We start from the raw sequence: 18,323 nt of genomic DNA, 5'->3' as shown, positions 1-18,323 counted from the left end.
TGTACAAGAATATAACTACTATAATACTGCCCCTATGTACAAGAATATAACTACTATAATACTGCCCCCTATGTACAAGAATATAACTACTATAATACTGCTCCTATGTACAAGAATATAACTACTATAATACTGCCCCTATGTACAAGAATATAACTACTATAATACTGCCCCCTATGTACAAGAATATAACTACTATAATACTGCCCCTATGTACAAGAATATAACTACTATAATACTGCTCCTATGTACAAGAATATAACTACTATAATACTGCCAACTATGTACAAGAATATAACTACTATAATACTGCTCCTATGTACAAGAATATAACTACTATAATACTGCCCCCTATGTACAAGAATATAGCTACTATAATACTGCTCCTATGTACAAGAATATAATTACTATAATACTGTCCCCTATGTACAAGAATATAACTACTATAATACTGCTCCTATGTACAAGAATATAACTACTATAATACTACCCCTATGTACAAGAATATAACTACTATAATACTGCTCCTATGTACAAGAATATAACGACTATAATACTGCCCCTATGTACAAGAATATAACTACTATAATACTGCCCCTATGTCCAAGAATCTAACTACTATAATACTACCCCTATGTACAAGAATATAGCTACTATAATACTGCCCCTATGTACAAGAATATAACGACTATAATACTGCCCCTATGTCCAAGAATCTAACTACTATAATACTACCCCTATGTACAAGAATATAGCTACTATAATACTGCTCCTATGTAGAAGAATATAACTACTATAATACTACCCCTATGTACAAGAATATAGCTACTATAATACTGCTCCTATGTACAAGAATATAACGACTATAATACTGCCCCTATGTCCAAGAATATAACTACTATAATACTGCTCCTATGTACAAGAATATAACTACTATAATACTGCCCCTATGTACAAGAATATAACTACTATAATACTGCCCCTATGTCCAAGAATCTAACTACTATAATACTACCCCTATGTACAAGAATATAGCTACTATAATACTGCCCCTATGTACAAGAATATAACGACTATAATACTGCCCCTATGTCCAAGAATCTAACTACTATAATACTACCCCTATGTACAAGAATATAGCTACTATAATACTGCTCCTATGTAGAAGAATATAACTACTATAATACTACCCCTATGTACAAGAATATAGCTACTATAATACTGCTCTTTTGTACAAGAATATAACTACTATAATACTGCCCCCTATGTAAAAGAATATAACTACTATAATACTGAATAAAAAGAGGGGCGAAGCCAGCTCTGCTTAATGATCAGAATGCAATGCATAAAGTGCATGCGCGCTGGGTTATGTACGCCGTTCTTTCTGTTTTCTTAGTGATTGATCTAGGCTGCTGTGCACACACACGGCAGCCCAGCCGTGCCCCAGGCTCTCTTTGATTGCGCACCTGTGTCTGGGCCTGTATCACGCTTCATCTGTGGTGCTAGTCAGGCAGTGTGGAGGTTGGACCTGAAATGTCTGTCTGGACCTGGCTAACCTTTATCTGCGCTCGCCCTCTCTGGCTCCATGGGAGTGATTCAGAAATGCTTCAGGTACAATGTGCATTTAATGTGCATATGCACTTTATGTATTGTGTGCTGGCCATAAGCAACGCTGGCTTCTCCCCTCTTTTTATTTACTATAATACTGTCCCTATGTACAAGAATATAACTACTATAATACTGCCCCCTATGTACAAGAATATAACTACTATAATACTGCCCCCTATGTACAAGAATATAACTACTATAATACTGCCCCTATGTACAAGAATATAACTACTATAATACTGCCTCCTATGTATAAGAATATAGCTACTATAATACTGCTCCTATGTACAAGAATATAACTACCATAATACTGTCCCTATGTACAAGAATATAACTACTATAATACTGCCCCTATGTACAAGAATATAACTACTATAATACTGCCCCCTATGTACAAGAATATAACTACTATAATACTGCCCCTATGTACAAGAATATAGCTACTATAATACTGCTCCTATGTACAATAATATAACTACTATAATACTGCCCCTATGTACAAGAATATAGCTACTATAATACTGCTCCTATGTACAAGAATATAACTACCATAATACTGTCCCTATGTACAAGAATATAACTATTATAATACTGCCCCTATGTACAAGAATATAACTACTATAATACTGCCCCTATGTACAAGAATATACCTACTATAATACTGCCCCTATGTACAAGAATATAACTACTATAATACTGCCCCCTATGTACAAGAATATAACTACTATAATACTGCCCCTATGTACAAGAATATAAATACTATAATACTGCACCCTATGTACAAGAATATAACTACTATAATACTGCCCCCCTGTAATGGTACTGTGCGATGTGACGTAAGGTTCCCTGAGCATTACACTACAGATGAGACCCTGCCTGTCACGCAGCTGCAAACCCCCTTCCTCCCCCCCTCAGCTCACACACAAAACCAGTCTAACCGGAATCCCCAGTGTGAGCTCCTTCCTGCCTCACGGCGGGGGGTCTCTGTGTCTCTGAACTATGTGCTCAGCTACTCTCATAGAAAATAATGGAGATCTAATTATTCGGTCATAAAATGTGGCGCGTTTATGATAAAAACACGAAAATTACATTTCTGCAAAATGCATCGACCCAGTGTTCTGGCCCATAATTTTCACGGTTCCAGCACCCACGGAAACCGAGAACTGCATCTCTTCTAAGCGGTGTGACATAATTACTGCATGTTTAGTCTTGAATTATTGTCCTCGACAGGCTAAAAAGAATGATACCATGTGCGTATTTATACGAGGTACCCTCTGTGAGATATAGTTATAGTACGTTTAGTAGTCAGAATTGTAACTCCAAGAGCAGGGGGAGGACCATCTCCCGACCGCCCCTTTTATGATGTCACAAACCCAAAGCTATAAGGTATTCCCTCCCAAAAATCAGTAATTTGAACTGCAGAGTCTGTGCTGAAAGGACCCCACATGCAGGGAGACGTGTGGCTCCGCCTCCTCCCCACATGGTTAGCCTAAAGACCATTAAGCAGCTGTAAGTGTTGATCTCTAAGTAATCCCATTTATTTTAGATTTGCATTGTACATACCTAATGTCTCAACTTTGTAACATCTTTTATCTATGTAATCACTGCCCCCCTTTTGGGGAATAAATGATAACTTTATTAGTCTGTCTTCATGCTCTAAAAACGAACACGTGCCTTTAAGATAATTGCTACTGAATGGGGTTGGCTTCGAACCCCTCTATTAAGTTTATAACTTAATCAGAGAAACTCTGGAGCTGGTGGCGGCAAAGTGTGAACTGGGCCCTGGGTACTGCTGAGAGTGACGGAAGGGATTTTATAAGCTAATTGGGTGGCTGCGGCCAGAGCATTTTATAATTCCCTCACTGCAGCATGCCGGGTGGCCAGACCTCATTGAAGCAGCCGGCCGGTGACGAATTATCCCAGGTTTAGTTCCCTGACTGACCTGAGGGTAAGGGGGGCGCCGGAGAGCTGCGAGTTCCAAAGTGGAACTGAAAAGTTTCGTGAAGTATTGTGGGCAGTGGTGGGACAACCAAAATAACCCCCCTGCGATAAATTGTTAGGGCAAGACTAGCTTGCTGTTTTTTATCACATACCAGCGGTGGGATAACTAAGAAAAGCCCCCCTGTGCCTGTGTTAGCCGTGTGTCGGCAGTGCGTCGCATCCCTCCGTCTGTGACATACCGGTGTCAGCGGCGGGATCGTGACATATTGGTGGCAGCGGTGGGATAATCATAGAGCATTAGTGATCTGGTTTGAGCAATCATTCCTCTCTCTAAAAACCTGCAAGGTTCCTGCGGGGCCTTGCGTCATAGGTTTTGGAGAACAGACTCAGTGGTTACTAGTCCTGAGACAACTGTGTGTACTTGCAAGTATCCCCTCCCTCCTCCTTGTTTTTCTATTCTATCTTTTATTTGGCAACCATGGCGGCAAAAGTTCACTGGTACACACAGGAGAAAAAGGAAACTCTTGTTGGAGTATGCACGTACTGAGGCATTGACGCCACAAACAAAACCAGAGACCAACTGATCGCGGCTCTGGTGCAGCTGGACAGTGCCCAGTGGGCACAGAACCCGGCACAAGCAGAGAGGGCACTGCAGCTGAGGTCCAACCACTGTATGCTGGCCCCACATACAACCAGGCCAGGCTGGAACCCTACTTGCAAGCGGCCTTGGACGAACTCTCTGCCGACGACTGTGATGGACGTCTGAAGCTGATCCAGAAAGCTCAGGAGAGAGCGGAGCAGCGAGCCGAGCGAGAGGCGGAGAGAGCTGAGCGCCAAGCAGAAGCCCAGAGAGCCCATGAACTTGAAATGGTCCGGCAGGGGGGAACATCCTGCACAGCCCGGGGCAGTGAGAGCCCAGCAGCACCCAGAGTCCTAAACCCCGGCCAGAGCATTTTCCCATGATGGAAAAGGACTGGGACTTGGACACGTTTCTGCCAGCCTTTGAGAAAGCCTGCAGATAGTACCGGCTGGATATGGACCAATGGGTCAGGTATCTGACCCCAGGGCTAAAAGGCAAAGCTCTGGAAGTGTTTGCTTCTCTGCGGCCAGAAGACGATGACGACTATGATGCCATCAAGCACGCCCTGATCGCCAAATACCGGCTGACCCCTAAGGTATGCCGAACAAAGTTCCGGAACATCTAACGTGGCCCACACGATAGCTATAGCGATGTGGTGCAAGGACTCAGGACCCACTTTAACCAGTGGATCCATGGACTGTCAGTTGATTCCTTTGACCTGCTGAAGGACCTGATGATCAAAGACCAGTTCCTGCATCTCACCCCGGGCAGCAGCAGCAGCCGACATCCCGGACAGCGGTGGCCGCGGACACCCTGGGCAGCAGCGGTGGGCAGCAGCAGTGGACACCCCGGGCAGCAACAGCCGACATCCCATGCACCGGCGGCCTAGGACACCCCGGGCAGCAGCGCCACAGGGGACACCTGCAGCACCGGACACCCGCAGCGGCGCACTGCACATTGGACACCCCTTCATCTCACCCTGCGGCCTGCAGCATAACCCTACTCCTGCCTCCTCCAGCAACAACCCTGGGACCCCGCTTCTCCCCAACCACCACCCCCAGTAAGCAATAAGAAGACGCATTGATTACAAGAAGCACCACCATTTTATTTAAAAAAAATGTTTTTTTTTCTCCTCAAAATCGGGGGTGCATCTTATAATCCCAGAAATACGGTATATAAATTTATTTGCATTTTGCAGTAAGAAATAAGTATTTGATCCCTCAGGCAAACAAGACTTAATACTTGGTGGCAATACCCTTGTTGGCAAGCCCAGCAGTCAGACTTTTTTTGTATGTGATGATGAGATTTGCGCACATGTCAGGAGGAATTTTGCTCCACTCCTCTTTGCAGATCATCTCTAAATCATTAAGATTCTGATGCTGTCGTTTGGCAACTCGGAGCTTCAACTCCCTCCATAAGTTTTCTATGGGATTAAGGTCTGAAGACTGGCTAGGCCACTGCATGACCTTAATGTGCTTCTTTTTGAGCCACTCCTTTGTTGCCTTGGCTGTATGTTTTGGCTCATTGTCTTGCTGGAAGACCCAGCCACGACCCATTTTTAATCTCCTGTGGAGGGAAGGAGGTTGTCACTCAGGATTTTGCGATACATGGCTCCATCCATTCTCCCATTGATGCGGTGAAGTAGTCCTGTGCCCTTAGCAGAGAAACACCCCAAAACATAATATTTCCACCTCCATGCTTGACAGTGGGGACGGTGTTCTTTGAGTTATAGGCAGCATTTCTCTTCCTCCAAACACAGCGAGTTGAGTTAATGCCAAATGCCTCAATTTTTGTCTCATCTGACCACAGCACCTTCTCCCAATCACTTACAGGATCATCCAGGTGTTCATTGGCAAACTTCAAACGGGCCTGCACTTGTGCCTTCTTGAGCAGGGGGACCTTGTGGACACTGCAGGATTTTAAAACTTTACGGCGTAATGTGTTACCAATGGTTTTCTTGGTGACTGTGGTCCCAGCTGCCTTAAGATCATTAACAAGTTCCCCCTGTGTAGTTTTAGGCTGATCTCTCACCTTCCTCATGATCAAGGATACCCCACAAGGTGAGATTTTGCATGGAGTCCCAGATCGATGTCGATTGACAGTCATTTTGTATTCCATTTTCTTACTATTGCACCAACGATTGTCTCCTTCTCACCCATCGCCTTTCTTCTTAGGGTTTTGTAGCCCATTCCAGCTTTGTGCAGGTCTATGATCTTGTCCCTGACATCCTTATAAAGCTCTTTGGTCTTGCCCATGTTGTATAGGTTATCGTTTGACTAATTAATTGAGATCTGTGGACAGGAGTCTTTTGTAAAGGTGACTATGTAAGACAGCTGTCTTAAATGCAGATAACGAGTTGATTAGGAGCGTCTAACTGGTCTGTAGGAGCCAGAACTCTTAGTGGTTGGTAGGGGATCAAATACTTATTTCTCACTGCAAAATGCAAATACATTTATATAATTTATACAATGTGATTTTCTGGATTTTATTTTTGATATTCTTTCAATGTTAACCTACCCTTAAAATTATAGACTGTTCATGTCTTTGTCAGTGGGCAAACTTACAAAATCAGCAAGGGATCAAATACTTATTTCCCTCATTGTACGAGTATGCTGATATAATACACTACTATGAGGCGGTATTTATTTGCTGGTCCCAGCTTCTCCTCGTTGGATCAGGTGTAGATTCCTCGTCTTGTAAATGCAGTTTCGTTGTTTCGGCTCCTAGTTCTCGGGTCATTACTATCCTAAGAACGCAGTGAGACGTTTTCCTAGAAGCTTCAGGTCCCCGGTGTCTTTTCACCACGACATATGGGCAGTTTCAAAAGCTTTTCCTTCTGAGGGATTTTTTATTTTCTCGTTAGCTTTCGGATCGGGGCTGTCATGTTACATTTGTCTACTTGGGCACAAGTGACAAAGAAGGATGATGTGATGGACTTCTCTCCCTACGGGGAATTGTCATTCTCTCACATTGGTTGAGAACAAGGGCGACGCTAACTCTCATATCTGTATGAGAGAAGATATATGGCCGCCCCATCCGATCAGGATTGTGCAGAGACGATTGAGTGATCCGCGCTCCGTTGTGATTTTTGGGGGAGCTCATTATTACCAGACATTAGCGCTGACATTAGAATTCGTCTGTTCGCTCGAATTTGGCCCTGAAATTCCATTTCTATTTATTGTACCTTATTATGTTCTCGGGGTCTTTCGGGAACCTGGAGCATAAGAAAGATAGAGTGAAACAATACAGATACAGTAGACAGTGTATATTACCTTTCACCTTACTTGTTCCTCTACTTCAGAACTTGGCGCTGCTAAAGATTACGGGGGGAGTAGTCAGAAGTGGTGATGAGCATATCATTTAGCATTAAAATTGGCAGGTTCCCAAAATTTTCCCCCAAAATTTGATTTGTAGCAAATAAATTCTCTGCACATTGAACATTCCTTATTATCCTCTGGGGTCTCTCCATATCACAAAACATAATAAGGGTAAGATGTAAAAAAATAATACCTCAACGCTCACTTCTGAGGCCAACACCCGTCTGGTCGTCTTCTTTCTTCACTTCCTTGGCCACCCCCTGCACCCTGCTAGATACTTTTACCAGCTGTCTGGTCTCCTTCTTTCTTCACCTCTCCGTCCGCCTCCTTTTCCCCGTTACGTACCAGCTGTCTGGTCTTCTTCTTTCTTCACCTCTCTGGCAACCTCTGCCATGATCACTGCTAGATACCAGCCGTCCGGTTGTCTTCTTTCTTCACCTCTCTGGCTGCCCCGTTCACTGCTTGATATCAGCCATCCAGTCATCTTTGTTCTTTACCGCTCTGACCGCACCCTGTTCCCTTCTAGATACCAGCTGTCTGGTCTTCTTTTTTCATCTCTCCGTCCGCCTCCTTTTCCCCGGTAGGTACCAGCTGTCTGGTCGTCTTTTTTCTTCACCTCTCCGTCCGCCTCCTTTTCCCTGCTAGGTACCAGCTGTCTGGTCTTCTTCTTTCTTCACCTCTCTGGCAACCTCTGCCCTGATCACTGCTAGATACCAGCTGTCCGGTTGTCTTCTTTCTTCACCTCTCCGGCTGTCCACTGTTCACTGCTAGATACCAGACATTGTGTCAAAGATCACAGTCAGGGAGGTGTGACTGAACCCACCCGCTGTTATATTTGTAGTGAACAATATTCTGCTGCCCCCTATCATCTGGACAATTACACAATTGGCCGACGATTAATGGAGTAGGCTGCAGCTGTTTCCACTAACGCTGGTTATTGGGAAATTAACAGTGAGTTTATGGTATACACACCTCCGATTGGTATATATGTATATACCCTGATATGGTCACTGATAGATCCACAATAACCCAAGTACTACGTGCTGCCACCACCAATCCTTTTTTTTACACCAGCTGACTGGAGGCCTGATTCTAGTTCTGGCATCGTATGGCTTCGGTGTGCGGTTTACAGAACAAAAGGAACAGAACTATTACATTTTATATTTAATCCAGAACAATAGGCAGTGTTTATAAAAAAATATGCAAAAGATTTTACAAACAGGACAAAACAATACAGCCTATACAATTCCATAAAATTAAAGGAAAAACAAAAGTTACTAACCTGTCATTACAGCAATGGCTCCACATTTATGGAGGGAGGCACTCTAGGAAATCAGACAGCCCACACAGTGGAGATTTCCTACATTGACGATATCTTTGCTCAGGAGAGTTGCAGGTGCTCAATATCGATGTCAAATTATGGTTATGTCTATACATAGAGACCAAATATGACAGGTGTAGCCTTGTCTATTCGCTATTCGACCCGTATTCAATTGAAAGGATTCTGGTCATCACTCAACTATGTGAAACTATGCTTTGCATTTGTCACTTCATTTTCCTGTCTATTGGATCGATGCAGGTCATGCAAATCTCCTTTTTTAATTTCTAGTAAGACGAAGAGATCCTAGATCTTTATGCTTTTGAAACTCTTATCTCAGTCGTAAATCTGCCCTACATTTCTGAAGCAAGGCCTCACATCTATTAGCCATTGGGAGTTTCCTTGGTTACCCAATTTAAAAGGAGGGGGTCAGATGCATGGAGTGAAATTTGAAGACAACATGCATAGTGCAAACTCTTTTCTCTCATCTTTTATCATGGATTTTAATTTTCTCCACGACACATTGCCTGCTGCATTTCCGTCTTACCTATAGGTTTGGACTGTTATCCCAATCAGTGCACTTTGTAAAGTTACGGTGCATGTAATGATGGCGCAATGTCATGACCTTACAAGGGGCAGAGATGATCAAGGCCTGTTCACATCTACAAGTCCTGAGATACAGTGAAGAGGCTATAGATGTAGTGGAAAAGTAGATTACTGGATGCTGGCCAGCGAGCATTGTGGTGGCCAAAAAGGTGTACAGTACGGTGAGTATTATCTTTCTTTTTTTTTCTTTTTTTATCATTTGCCAGCTGTAAATTGACCACCAAAAATGCGATCAGTCGTGTTTTTCTTTGTAAATCTCAAAGTATTTGTATTCGGGTAGAAATTCAAGTTTCAGAAAACTTGACTCGAATTTGATCCTCCATAGATCGAGCCACTCTTCTCTGGTAAGAAGGTTAGAAGACAGCATATCATATATACATCGGATTAAAGCAACACTAATTGCACTAACTCGACAGTCAACTCAATGTGGTCAAGAAGGTCCCACCACAGTTCACTCCTTAGTTTGGACTTTGCATAGATCCCTTATCAACCTTCCCCACTCTTTCTTCGATCTTCACTGCAAGATTTCACACCTGCTAACTTCTCTATTAACTTTCTTCCAAACCCCATTCGTTTCGACCCAACTGGAGATGGAGAAGATTATTTTGAGGGCTAGAATTGTTTTCTTCTGGATCTGGAGCCACCAGAGGATTCTCTGGTGGGACAATTCTTCCCGGAAGCCTTCTGTTAAAGTGATCTGGCAAAATGAAACTCTGAAAAATTTGCCTCTCCACCCCACTTTATCTTCACACCTTATTAGAATTGGCCAAAGTTTCTAAATTGTAGTCCTCCCTTCAATAGAAGGTTCCCTCTGATCCTAGGTTCTACGTTTTTCCACCATATTAGACCATGGGTTCTTCTACCATAATATACCATGGGTTCTTCTGTACAAGATGTAGGTGCTATAAAATTAGGTGCAAATTTAAGTACATTTTTGAAAATTTTCAATAATACGAAAAGTCCATCAAGATTTCAAAGGGTAAATATCCTTTATTTCAAAGTACGATGTCAACAGTATACCATTGCCTTATCTACCTTCCCACCTCCCAGCTTCTACGAGCTGCCGAAGTCTCCAGGGTTAAAAACATTTCACCTTAATTTCATACATAATTTATTACACACCTTACAAAAACATTTCGCTTCCTCTAATGTACATTTTATGTCTGAAGTTTAGTATACCATGAAATTAAGATGCCAGTGTAATATATGACAAGCAGAACAACAGACAACGCATATCGAACGCCCAAAAAAAAAAATCTATAGGCAATTTTTCTTTTTATCTAAAACTAGCCTAAAATAAGGCAGAATAAAAGATTTATTTATTGTAGATTATGTCACAGCTGGTTTATTTTTTTATTATTATTATATATTTATTATTAATTGCCCAATTTCACTAGAAATTAAAAAATATTATTTTATTTTACAGCCACAAATTTAACAAAAAAAAAAATTAGAAAATTATTTATTGCTGGTTTTGATGGAATGACTACTCCAAAAAATCCGTATCCTCCCCCCCGAAAAAAAAAAAAATTATATGCGTTGCCATAAAATAATCTGGGAATTTTTGGACTAGATTAGTCTTTTTTTTACTATATTTTTAAAGATTAAATGTTTTTGGTGAAATTCATAATAATATATAGGCGTATATATATTTTTAAGTCAACTCTACTTTTTTACGTTTATTTCATTTATTCACATTTTTTCTTTTTTTTTTTTTTACAATTTAATCACATCACACTAAAATGTAAACCCTGTCCAGAAAGACGAGAGCGCACATACAAAAATGTTCAAATTTTTTCTTTTAGTTTTTCGGAAACACAGGAAATTCACTATTCTAAAGTCTAAACCAACCAAGAATTTTTTTTTACTTTTTATTTTTAACTCAAACAACCAAGACTTTATAACCTAAGACACTTATTTGTGCAATTATGCCGTCAGACATATTAATTTTCCGTACAAAAAAAAAAAAAGTTTTACCGATTTGAATGAGCTTAACAATCTTTTGTTTTGTGTAAAATGAGTTAAAATATTGCAGAATTTAAAAAAAAAAAAAATTACCATATTTATTTTCGTTTTATTTTTACAGACTGTAATACCTCTGGAAGCCTGCAGGTGTCGATGTAACATCTGCTGCCTGTTTTTGCTTGGTTAGAAAGCGAAAATTAGATTTTTTTTCCTCTTTTTTTATACAGTTTTGATTACAAAATATCATATCATGTCTAGAAAACGATGTCGACCACATAGCACTAGAAAATGTCCATGTCTGTGAAAGATGACCGTCGAGAAACGTAATTACACGGAATATTTATATTGAATATATATATTTGTAAAAATGTAACAAGCCTGGGGGTGTGCATGTGGTATTACTGTAATACCTAAGGTTAAATAGGTTTTTTTTATTATTTTTATTTTTAAAAAAACATAGAAAAAAACTGCAAATGAGACTTACTTTTAGAAATATATGGCACAAGTATGTTAATAATATGGGTCATTTATTTAGTAAAATCTACAGAGTTGTAGAATGGCCTCTTTCCCGTAAGCTTAGGTTTATTTTTTATTGTTTTACACGGCTAGTATATTAGATAAATGGTCATAACAGGATAATTACACTTTTGATTTCACTTTTTTATTTTTTAGATACAAGTATTTTTTATATATATATTTTTTTTTACAACATGAGTATTCTACATATGCCCAACATCACGAGTCATATTAAAAAATGGTTCGGGCGGTTCGAAAACAGTGGTGAGGTTGGCAAACATTTCCAACTTTTTTTTTTTAAGAAATCGAAAAATGTTTTCACCGGCCAACAGTGGGACACAAGTCACCCTTATGATGGAAGGCATGTGAGGTCAAGAGAGTTTCTTACAAAATATCCACGTAATTTTACAGACTCGTAACGTCATCATCGTCTAGAAGAAATCCCTGCCCCGATCTAACCTGCCACGTCTATTTACAAAGAGCGTGAAGATAAAAATTGGATGGATGGACGATGGGCTCTAGTATTGTGCTTTTTGAAACGCACCCCAACTAATTCCTACCTTAAGAGAGCAGACGATTTATAGGCACTAATAAATATCTCGTAAAAAGATGACCCTTCTTCCAGATAAAATCCTCTCAACCACACTAAGTGACTTTTTATTTTTACGACCTCACCACCGAGAGGGAAATGCCGGCAACCTACCGGATGGACTGATGAAGAACGTGAGGCGTTAAGGAGTTGACTACATGCTACATATAGAAATAATAATTGACCATGTTGGTACTACAGCCAGGAGGCTCCGTCCCCACAGTCAATATACAAATGATCATGGTTGACAAAGTCTACCAAAATAAATTCTCCTTTTTGATTAACCCATCGATAAACCCAAGCATGTTAGCAAAGATAAGCCCTTAGATAACTCCCTCAAGACCCTATCTTTTGAATCCAGCTTCTTCTGTTTTGCGTGACCACTCGTGACACGGACAAGAATGAGCAATGGGCATGAGGTTGACCGATGTGACATAAAATCGGCGGTCTTCTTGGCCCACAAGGCCACTTTAGTGTGGTATCCTGGGACTGCTTCAGTCTGTAACGATAATCTACAAACCACAACACGTAAATCAAACAGTCACTTCTGTTTTGCTAGCTGTGCGGTACTGTTGGTGGTGTCCCGGAATATAATGCAGTTGTTCCACCGTGTTGTGCCTCCGTGAAGCGAAGGCTTGGCGTTTGGCAGCAGTTTGGTTCACACCCAACGTATTATATAAGTTATTTGAGGCACTGGGATGAGAGTGCATTTTTGTCATCCGGTAACGATCCAACACGGGAGTGGAAACAAAGACATCCGTTTGGGAAATGGCTCTTGACATAGACTTCTCTTGAAACTCAGACCTCTTGAGGGTCATGGCCTTGTCTGGTGACAGTAGAGGATCTTGAGAATGTAGCCGTTCGGCAGATAGAAGCTGCTCATCTGAAAGGATTCGATCATATGGCATGCCGTACCCTTCTTCCGGCATGTTCTTGTCCGGAGACAAGACTCGGTCCTGAGACATGGCCCGCACAGGTCTTCTCGGCCTCTCTCTATAGTTCGACTGATCCTGAGTCATTTTTATGACGTTGAGGGGAAGCGTCCCTCTAGCAGCCAGATCAGGAAGGTGCCGTCTTCTCATATAATATTCATCAGCTTCTTTGTCAGCTGTAGAAAAAGAAATAAAGACGATTAGACTCTACAATTCTTGTGAGCTTTCGATGATCATAGATCTTCAGATCTTTTGGCCTTGGACACAACGAGTCGTTGAGATGTATTAAGGAGCTGGAATGGAGATGAAGCCTGCAAGACACAACCTCAAAGGAGACACCAAAAAGTGTAAAAAAAAATCCATTGAGAACCAAAATAGATGTAAAACACACCAGTGTGTGAGACCTTTTGTAAATTACTGGTTGGATGGTTGGGTTGATCACAAGTGATGGCATTGTGTGTACTCTATGTATCCAATTCAGGTTGGGAGGTAAACCTGATCAGATGCCAGATCCCAACAGCGTGGAGATCCAGGGTGACATGTGAAACAAAGCATTGTGTGAGACCATTTGCACATCATAATTTGGAAAGTTAGGTTGATCATCAAGGATGGCATTGTGTGTACTCTATGTAGCCAATTCAGGTTTGGAGGTAAACCTGATCAGATGCCACATCCCCTCAACCTGAAGATCCAGGGTGACGAAGATGCTGGTAAAGCAGAGAGCGTGCCTAATATGAAATTTTGAGCTGATCCCGAAACAATCCAGTGCCTCTCAACAACATCTCAACAACATCAACCAATACCTGTTTTTTTTTTTTTTTAACAAAAATAGTAGTAGGGGGGAAATTGGTGGAAGCGTAAAATACTGACTATGTATCTGCATCATATATAAAACAAGAAATACGGCAGCTTCTGTATGCATTTGCACCTGTTGACATTTGCTTTCTTCTATTCGGAGGTCATTTTTTTCTAGTACAGTGATGAAGGTGTTGATGGCCTCCATCTTTGTCTGATCTCATCCCATAAGGTTAAGGCTGTCGTTAATTAGCGCTGAATTCTCCCCACCCTTTGTATTTGTAGCTTTTAGCTCAGGAAGGACATGTCTCATAAATATTTGGTTCAGGGTTCCACCAGAGAGAAGTCGCCTTCTCATGGCAGACATTTTATAGTGGTGTATTCAAGTTTTTGAACCCTTCAGAATTTTCCAGTTTTGAGTAAGTTTTACCTAAAACTACATCAGATTTTCACACGAGTCTTAAAAACAGATAAAGAACCAAATCAAACAAAAGAGTAACAATATTAGATTGTCATTATTTTTAATTGAGGAAAATGATCCAATGTCACTGTTATCCTCATACCAACCATATGAGCATAGCTTCTCTACGAATTGGAATCAGGGACATAGAAAGAAGAGCTGACACTCTCTATCTTTTGCTCAACGACCCCCAAATGATGCAAGCCTGGCTGTCCCACCCAGGGCTGCCACTAGGAATTTCTTGGCCTCCTCCTGGCAAAATTTTCAGGACCCCCTTGAGACTCCGCCCAGGCTCCAACCCCAGTTCCACCTTCACCCTAGCTCCGCCTCCACCACGCTCCAGGGGAAGGCTAGTGCTGACTGGGTGCCCTCATCCAACAATGCCCAGGCGAAGGCTAGTGAGGACTGGGAGCCCTCGTCCAACAGAGCCCAGGGGGAGGCTAGTGGGCCCTGTTAGACGTGGCCCCCAGTCCCCACTAGCCTCCCCCTGGGCCCTGTTGGATGCAGGGCTCCTGGGCAATAAAAGTATAAGGGCCCCCAGTCAATAACAGTATGAGGGCCCTCGGGTAATAACAGTATGAGCGCCCCCCAGGCAATAACAGTATAAGGGCCCCTGAGCAATAACAGTATGAGGGCCCACAGGTAATAACAGTATGAGAGCCCCGAGCAATAACGGGAAGGATAATGGTGATTGGAGGTCCGTGTCCAACAGGACCCAGGGCCCTGTTGGATGCAGGGTCCCTGGGCAATAAAAGTATAAGGGCCCCCGGTCAATAACAGTATGAGGGCCCTCGGGCAATAACAGTATGAGGAACCCCGGGCAATAACAGTGTGAGGGCCCCTGGGCAATAACAGTGTGAGGGCCCCCCAGGCAATAACAGTATGAGGAACCCTGGGCAATAACAGTGTGAGGGCCCCCAGGCAATAACAGTATAAGGGCCCCTGGGCAATAACAGTATAAGGGCTCACAGGTAATAACAGTATGAGGGCCCCAAGCAATAACGGGGAGGATAATGGTGATTGGGGGTCCGTGTCCAACAGGACCCAGGAGCCCTGGGCCCTGTTGAATGCGGACCCTCAGTCACCACTCGCCCTTCCTCATCAGTCATACGCTGCCCGTCCAGACACAGCCAGCCACGGTGAGCCTCTTCTCGCTGCCGCCGGAGAGACTCACCCTGTTCACCCGCCCGCCGCCTCGGCCTACTCGTCCAATCGGGTCCGTCCACCGCCGTCCATCATCTGCTCCCACTCACGTGGCACACTGCACACTGCTCTGCTCCGGAATAAGGAAGTGGAGCCGCGTGTGACGTCAGGACCATGATGCACCCACGCCGGCCGCCGCAGTTTAAAGGTACAGTGCCCATTTCCGTTCGCAGGATGCATTAACAACACTGTGGTGTAGCTTTAAAACACCACAGTGTTATGCATCAGGCGTTCAAAAGCCTTGAATATAATGTACAGGGGCCCAATGAGGAGAAGCAAAGAGAGGGGGGCCCGAGCGTGGACTGGGCTGCCAGTGTGTTTGGGCCCCTCTTTTTGCTTCTAATCACGGGGCCCCATACAGTAGTAAGGGCAGTAATGTCCTGATGGCGGCTTGGTCCCACCACTACTACAGGCCCAAAATGGTGACAGATTGTAATGATAAGTAAGATATGACTTCTCTGGAACATTCCAGAATCTTCCATTCTCTACCCACAGAGGAGACTTTTGCCTGTCAGCTCCTGCTGCCCCTTTCTCCAGCCAGCTCACACACTGCAGCCCTGTGTAATCTGAGATCACAGTGAGGATCTACCCCTCCTCCCTGCACAGAATGTCACTTAGCCAGGAAAGGATTTCTTTTGTCTGAAGCAAAAATGTGCTTGGATAAGTATGGGTAACATTAAAGAGGCTGGATCGCGAAAACAATACGCGACAGAGATATAAAAATTACATATCTGCGTAGGGCACAAAACCAGCGTTCTGGCCCATAATTTTCATGTTTCTAGCACCCTCAGAAACTGAGAAATGGATTTCTCCTAAACGGTGTGACATAATTACTGCATGTTTGGTCTTGAATTATACCCTCCGATATGCTAAAGAAAATGATACCATATGCGTGTTTATACGAGGTACCCTCTGTGAGATATAGTTATAATAAGTTTAGTAGTCAGAATTGTAACTCCGAGAGCAGGGGGGGACCAACCCCAGACGGCCCCTTTTATGATGTTACCGACCCTAGGCTATAAGGTATTCCTCCCCTAAAATTCAGCCATTCCAGCTAGAGATCTCATGCCAAGAGGTTCCCAGATGCAGGGAGATGTCTGGCCCCGCCTCCCCACATGGTTAGCCTAGAACCATCTAAGCACATGTAAGTGTTAACCTCTGTTTTAATCCCATTTATTTTATATTTGCATTGTACATATCTAATGTCTCAACTTTGTAAAATCGTTTTATCTTTGTAATCACTGCCCGCCTTTGGGAATAAATTATAAACTTATTAGCTCTGTCTCCATGCTCTAAAAAACGAACTTACGCGCCTTTAAAATAATTACGCTACTGGTTTGGGTTGGCTTCGAACCCCTCTATTAAGTTTATAACTTAAGCAGAAAATCTAAATCTGGAGCTGGTGGCAGCAAAGAGTGGTCTGGGCCCTGGGCACTGCTGAGAGTGACGGAAGGGATTTTATAAGCTAATTGGGTGGCTGCGGCCAGAGCATTTATAATTCCCTCACTGCAGCTTGCAGGGTGGCCAGACCTCATGAAGCAGCCGGCCGGCGACCCATTATCCCAGGTGTAGATCCCTGACTGACCTGAGGGTAAGGGGGGGCGCCGGAGAGCTGCGAGTTCCAAAGTGGAACTGAAAAGTGGGATATACATAAATCCCTGCAGTTCGTGGAAGATTGTTAGCAGTGGTGGGACATCCAAAATAACCGCCCTGCGATAAATTGTTAGGGCAAGACTAGCTTGCTGTTTTTATCACATGGTGCCAGCGGTGGAATAACTAAGATAAGCCCCCTGTGCCTGTGATAAAAGTGTGTCGGCAGTGCATCACATCCCTCTGTCCGTGACATACCGGTGTCAGCGGCGGGATCGTGACACAGATGTTGACAAGAACTGTCGCCCTTGTATTATTTGTCAGCGGGTGGGGAATTTGCAGCCTGCCATAAAACTCCCGTTATCCCTTTGCTGGTGATAATGGAGCCTTTCCAGAGGATTGTTGTTGACATCTTTGGGCCTCTGGCCATCCCCAGAGGCTCTGGAAAACGGTTCAATCTTACTGTGGTAGACTATGCTACCCAGTACCTGGAGGCAGTGGCTCTGTCCTTGACTAGGGCCAATAGGGTTGCTGATGCCCTTTTGGCCATATTCTCGCTAGTAGGATTTCCAGGCAGATGATTACAGATCAGAGGACTCAGTTTATGTCTCATTTAATACAGGTGCTCTGTGAGAAAATGGAGGTGCAGCATGGGTATCAAGCTTGTAGTAACTACAGACCAAAGGTTTGTATGAATGAACCAATGGTACTTTTAAGCTGATCTTTAAGATGCTGGTTGAGTCCCATGGGTGCGAGTACCTTCCACATCTCCTGTTTGCTTACAGAGAGGCACCACAGGCCTCAAAAGGGTTCTCTCCCTTCGAGCTCCTCTACTGCAGATGAGTCCAGAGACCCTTTGGTAAGGGAATCCTGGGAAGGAGAACTTGTTACTCCATAAGGGTC

At 43.0% G+C, this 18,323-nt stretch overlaps 1 protein-coding gene across 17 annotated transcripts in view; it reads right to left on the bottom strand.

Annotated features, from left to right (window-relative positions):
- Positions 1–10,336: 10,336 nt before the first annotated feature.
- SHISA6 (shisa family member 6) overlaps positions 10,337–18,323 on the bottom strand; it is a 470,754-nt gene continuing 462,767 nt past the window's right edge. For all 17 annotated transcript variants that reach the window (XM_073579679.1, XM_073579678.1, XM_073579680.1 and 14 more), the window contains one exon: positions 10,337–13,548. In XM_073579679.1, coding sequence (XP_073435780.1) covers positions 12,974–13,548 — 575 coding nt within the window. In that variant the 3' untranslated portion in view covers positions 10,337–12,973. The remainder of the gene's footprint in view (positions 13,549–18,323) is intronic.

This window comes from Dendrobates tinctorius, unplaced genomic scaffold (assembly GCF_039654945.1).
Source record: "Dendrobates tinctorius isolate UK_male_01 unplaced genomic scaffold, ASM3965494v1 ptg000063l, whole genome shotgun sequence".
In the NCBI taxonomy this organism is placed as follows: Eukaryota; Metazoa; Chordata; class Amphibia; order Anura; family Dendrobatidae; genus Dendrobates; species Dendrobates tinctorius.
This window is presented reverse-complemented; position numbering and strand designations above follow the sequence as displayed.